This window comes from Perognathus longimembris, chromosome 2 (genome assembly GCF_023159225.1).
Source record: "Perognathus longimembris pacificus isolate PPM17 chromosome 2, ASM2315922v1, whole genome shotgun sequence".
Lineage (NCBI taxonomy): Eukaryota > Metazoa > Chordata > Mammalia > Rodentia > Heteromyidae > Perognathus > Perognathus longimembris.
The window spans coordinates 135,142,648-135,148,647 of NC_063162.1; the positions used below are offsets into that span (position 1 = coordinate 135,142,648).

The window sequence follows — 6,000 nt, forward strand, 5'->3', positions numbered from 1 at the left end:
GAGAGATGACTATACGTAAAACAAGAAAATGAGGCAAGGGTGTGTGTGAAGAAAATAAAAAACCTTAATCACTCAGATTCTTCTGTACTTTGTCTCCTTCATTAGACACCTGAAGGTTAAACTGGAACAAGAGAAGTAACCAGTGAAGCTCTGCACACAGCCCACTACTTGTATACCATGGCCAGCACAATGCTCACTGTGGGGCCTGCCCGGAACTGCATGCAGCCTCAGTCAATTATACTCTCTGACACTCGAAAACTAACGCTTTCTATTGATAACATACTATGTGCTAGAACACTTTCCTAACATGCACAAAGCCCTGGGTTCAATTCCCAGCACAGAGGGGGAAGGGAAGAAAAACATGCCAATTGTTTGCTAAATAAAACTCAAGCTTTTAAGTTACTGTGTTCTTAATGTTCCATACTCCCTATGAAAAGCTTGGAAAAGAGAAGAACAGAAGGAACAATATACTTGAGCTCAAACCCACCTCTACTGTCTGTACCCCAGGAATGGCTCAGACTCAAAAGATCCAATGTTTGAGATATGAATTGACACACAGCCCTGGGCTCACAGAGCCCACAGAAATCCAGTGTTTCCTGAATGCTATGGTTTGTTCTTCTGGCTACTCTTGTGCTTCTGGTATATCTAAACCAGTATTCCCACTCACAATAAACACAAGAATTTTTCCACTCTCTCATTCTCTACCCAATACTAGGACACCTTACCTGGGGCAGGAACAGCCTGGGTATCTTTATATTTGTCTTTTGCCACAGCCCAATCCACAGCCACAGTCCGTCCTGTCAAACAAGAAAGTAGCATGAGAAAAGCTTTCCTCCCTTTAACATCCTTACTTCCTACAAAAGACTTCCTACCCACCAAAGATAGCCATGGAATCAGTGAAAATAAAAAAAACTCAAATTCAGAGATTGCTAATGCTTAAATAAAGCTCTCAGTTGGGGGGGGGGGCAGGAGCAGAGGGATCACACGTTTGGGTCCAGTATGTGCTACATAGCAAGACTCTGTTTCAAAATCAAAACAAAAAAGCTCCCCAAAGCTGTACTTTTTAATCCTTAACCTTACTAACAACTAACGGAATCAGAAGTCATTATGCTAATCTCTTCTTTTAGCACAGTACCTGCTACTATCAATCAGTTCAATGTAATAACCGATGAACCCTGAATAAAGGTTGCAACCAAGGTGAAGGAACCTAGATACCAACCTACATCTATGTGATTGTTTTCAGAATATTTGTTGGGAATTTCAAAGGATGCTCACCAAATAAAGGAAGAATCCTAGCATGTATTCTTTTTAAGTTTGACCTCAAGATCAAGTACCTGAGGTACTTCATCAAAACAGCTACTATATTACTGCTCTATGGTGCAAATACCTTTGGAGAATACAGAAAAGTGGGTCACTGTGCTAATTCACCCAAGCTCCCAAAAGAATAGGTCAATGGCACCAGTATAGAAAACTTACCTTTTATCTCTTTCATGTTCATGCCTTTGAGGGCTTTTCCTGCTTCTAGGAGGTTTTTGAACTGAACAAAAGCAAAGCCACGCATCTTTCCATCTGCGTACAAATAAATCAGAAGTAGCAGGTGAGAGCCAACACAACACTAAGAAGGAAATTAGAGCAACAAAGCAGGCAAGATGGCTCAGAAGCCAAGAGATCTGATCCTCAAAGCAATAGTTTATATTCTCTTGCTGGCTGAATGCAGACTCAGACTTATAGAGAGCAATGAGTCAAATGCCAGCAGTAACTAACCTAAAACTAATTCTCACCTAACCAAAAATACCATCCAGAGAAGAGCACTATTATTTAGTCTTTTACTACTTGTCAAGCTCTGTGCCAGATACTCCCTAAACCATCATGGGCTCACAAAAAGCACGTCATGAAGCTGGTATTTCTAATTCAAGGGTAATTTGGAAAAAGACATGTTCAGTAATATTAATGAAGTACACACTAAATAATGGTATTATAGTACCTGGCTTCCTTGGGATATTTACTTCCAGAACAGCACCAAATTGAGCAAATACAGTTTTCAAGTCATCTTCTGAACACTGGAGCCAAATAATGAAAATAAGAAATATTATCACAACAAACAAACATGAAATATCAACTACTAATTCATCATTTTTCACTCATTTCTTACTTTTAAGATTAATATATGGGGCTGGGGATATGGCCCAGTGGCAAGAGCGCTTGCCTCGTATACTTGAAGCCCTGGGTTCGATTCCCCAGCACCACATATACAGAAAATGGCCAGAAGTGGCGCTGTTACTCAAGTGACAGAGTGCTAGCCTTGAGCAAAAAGAAGCCAGGGACAGTGCTCAGGCCCTGAGTCCAAGGCCAGGACTGGCAAAAAAAAAGATTAATATATCGCAGAGCTGTGTATGAATGCACAACTTATTTTGTATCTAAGAGGCCAAAAAAGACAGGTGCCAGAGAGCTATTTCTGTCCCCCACTTTCTCAGTAGCAGTTTGTCCTAACTAAAGACATTATCTCAGTGTCTTTAATAAATGCTTATGGTCCCATTTTTTTCAACAGGCTAAGGTTCATTCCCAGGAAGAATTAAACCCAATAAACACCATTCTGGTGAGATGTTCCACCAATGAGCATGCTTTGGCTCCAACAGCCTTTACAACATGCAGTTGCTTCTCTGTCACTTACCTTAAAGCTCAGATTCCGAATAATTAACCGGGCTTTCTTATCTGCCATTTTGGCTTTCTTAGGCTTCAGCTCCTTCTTTGGGGACTCTGAATTTTCTAAAAAGAGAGGCTTATAGTAAGTCTGTAGACCCACTGATAACACAGGGAAAATGCTACAAGGAACAACAGCAGTAACCACAGGATTAAGTATTCACTATCCAGGAACAACAGATTCTTTCAGACTGAGATGGAGACCAAGGACTAAATAAGGACTGAAACATACCACATGCTTTTGGACATTAAAAAGGAACTAAGAGCTCAAAGTTCTGGAATCTACTCTCCCTTCTCTCATTTGAGTGTTCTTTCTCACTCTCAGAAAGAAACTCACCATTTTTCCTCTTTTCCTTGGGCTTATTCCTCAGTTTTTTCTTAGCAACAGTCACGCTGATCTTGCATCCTTCAAAGGTAGTAATCTCCTTGAGGGCCCTTTGAACATCTTCCAGCATAGAGAAAGTGACATAGCCAAAGCCTCGACATGTCTTACTCCCTGGAACAAAGCAGGAAGAGAGTGAGTGAGGATGTAAAAGACAGAGAATCATAGACCAAGAGAACAAAATCTGTAAATCTACAAGGCCTAAAACTACACCAAGCCATGCTGCAACCTGCAAGATATGGGGGAAAAGAAACAAAGCTGGCCTTAGCAGCTTCTTTTCTACCTTACCTAGAAAGTGTTAGGCTAATTTGGGGGTGTTGCTAGCTCTTTTTTTCCCCTGTCCTGATAATCCAAAGAATATAGAAGCTCTATGATATACATTAGGCCCCCTCAAAGACCTCAACAATCAACAGAATGAAAGGTCATCAAAGAAGGTAAGAAAAGTAAATACAGTTAATTCTGAAAATCCAAATATAGTAACACAGTCTCTTTACACTAGACCAGCAATAAATGCCTTAGGCCCTGACAAAAGAGCCTCAAACAATAAACACTGGTTTTGAAACCTGCAGACAGACTTTACCATTATTACTAATATCTTATCTATTCTCTATCAATATGCTTCAAAGCAGCCAGGTGCTGGTGGATCTCAGTAGGCTAGGATCTGAGGATTGCAGTTTGAAGCCAGCCAGGGCAGGAAGATCTGTGAGATGCTTATCTCCAATTAACCACCAAAAAAGAAGCCAGAAGTGGAAATGTAGCTATTGAGCCTTAAGCAAAAAAAGCTTAGGGACAGCACTCAAGGCCCTGAGTTCAAGCCCTAGGACTGGCACTATTTTTTTTTAATTTTTTAAAAGTAACTCTCCAGGGCTAGGAATGTGGCTTAGTTGATCAAGTCTTGCCTCGCATGCATGACGCACTGGGTTCAATTCTTCAGTACCACATAAACAGAAAAAGGCAGTAGTGGTGCTGTGGCTCAAGTGGTAGTGCTAGCCTTGAGCAAAAGCTCAGGGACAGTGCCCAGGCCCTGATCGCTGGCCTCATTTTGCCTTCACAACACCCAAGGTAGGTGAAGTGATTATTACCATCCCTTTGTTCCAAAGAATAATTCAAGATTGAGGAAGTACAGGAACTTCTCACAGTAGTTAGTAGCTGAACTTACTCCTAATGCTCTAGATCTTATCTCCTAATTCTCTTCCCTTGTCACTTCCCTCCATACACACTGGCTTCCCAGCTACTCTTCCCTTGTAACGAGCACACTCTCACTCAGTATCCTCCAGGTGACTATTTCCTGCCACTTGGACTGCTCTTCTCCCTGAAAGACAAGTTTACTCGCTCTCATCTCAGTAAAGCCCTGGCTACCCTCACATACACACACATTACACATCTATTTCCTATCCTTCTCTGACATATGTTTCAGATCCTTACTATTTATAACTTTCATTGCTAATATTAGTTTATTGGCTGTCTCTCTTCACCATAAAAAAATGAAGTATACATAAAGTGGCTTAGTGTTCTGTATTGCTACACCCTGGGGACAATTAACAGTGTCCTAGAACATACCTGTTCATCATGTAGAATGGATGAATGAGTATCATACTGAAAGCTTTAAATCAGATGATCAAATTCTGGATCCACTACTTAACTAGCTGTACAAACTCAGAAGTTACTATATTTCCTTAAGGTCCGGATTCTTGTATGCGAAACAAGTTCAAGAATCTGCACTAAGTAAGATTGTTGCAAAAATTAAATGAGACAGCCTGCAGTAAGATTGTTGCGAAAATGAAATACAACAACCCGCAGTAAGACTGTTGCAAAAAGTAAATGAGACAGCCAGGCTCGGTGGCTCACACCTGCAATCCTAGCAACTCAGGGGGCTGAGACCAGAGGGTCGCAGTTCAAAGCCAGCTCGGACAGAAAAGTCCGTGAGACTCTTATCTCCAATTAACCACGAGAAAGCCAGAAATGGCACTAGGACTCAAAGTGGTGGAGTGCTAGCCTTGAGCAATAGAGTGCATGGATAGGACCCAGGCCCTGACAGAGACGGAAGTGGCGCTAAGGCTCAAGTGGTACAGCGACGGCCTTGAGCAAAAGGAGCTCAGGCCCAGAGTTCAAGCCCCAGGACCATCAAACAAACAAACAAACAAGCAAATAAGCCAACCTGTGTCGAACTCAACCGACTGTCCATAAATCTAGCGAATGCTTTATTAAACGCTATTTCACCGTGCCTCAATAGGATCGTGTACGTGAACGCGAATGGTAAAGGGAAACCGAAGACAATCCATGTTCTGTCTTTTATGAACATCAAAGATGGGCCCGTCTAAAGCGGAGTGAATTTACGAGAAGGACCTCGATTCCCGGTCCCTTCTCGTGGGGCGGGTAGAGAAGGAGCAGCTCGGCCCCCTCGGGCTGGGAAGAACCCCGTCCCAGCCGGCGGGACCCCGGCCTTCACCCGGCCCCTACCTTTCTCGGTCACCACGAAGCACTGCTTCACCGGCCCCACCTGACTGAACAGCTCCTCCAGCTGCTCGCTGCGGGCCGAGGGCGGGAGGCGGCCCACGAACAGAGTCAGGCCGGCCATGAGAGCCGGAAAGCCGAGCCTCGCAGCCCGGCCCACGCGAGCCGAGGGAAGGACCTCAGCGGCACCACCACGCCAAACTGCTGGGCGACTCCGGAAGTGCTCGGTACTCCAACGCGTCCGGAGGGAAACTCGGTAGGGAGCGGAAAGAACGTTCCGGGATGCTAGGGACTGGGAGGGCGTGGCTACAGGCTCCACCCCTCTCAAGACCACACCCTGGCACTTGTGAAAAACTGAAGTCCTGGCTCTCCCCCCCGCCCCTTCCTTGCCTGTCTCCTTCCCTCTTTCCCTCCCTTTCTCTGCCTCCCTCTCTCCCTCCTCCTGTCCCTCACTCTCCCTTCCC

General features: G+C 44.0%; 1 protein-coding gene across 1 annotated transcript in view; it reads right to left on the bottom strand.

Moving 5' to 3' along the window:
• The window catches only part of Rbm28 (RNA binding motif protein 28), a 29,595-nt gene extending 23,834 nt beyond the window's left edge, over positions 1–5,761 (bottom strand). The window contains exons 1-6 of the mRNA XM_048340176.1: positions 5,543–5,761; positions 3,038–3,196; positions 2,672–2,766; positions 1,985–2,060; positions 1,477–1,569; positions 726–797 (exon numbers count right to left, since the gene is read on the bottom strand). Of these exons, the coding sequence (XP_048196133.1) occupies positions 726–797; positions 1,477–1,569; positions 1,985–2,060; positions 2,672–2,766; positions 3,038–3,196; positions 5,543–5,660 (613 nt within the window). The 5' untranslated portion in view covers positions 5,661–5,761. The remainder of the gene's footprint in view (positions 1–725; positions 798–1,476; positions 1,570–1,984; positions 2,061–2,671; positions 2,767–3,037; positions 3,197–5,542) is intronic.
• Positions 5,762–6,000: the final 239 nt, after the last annotated feature.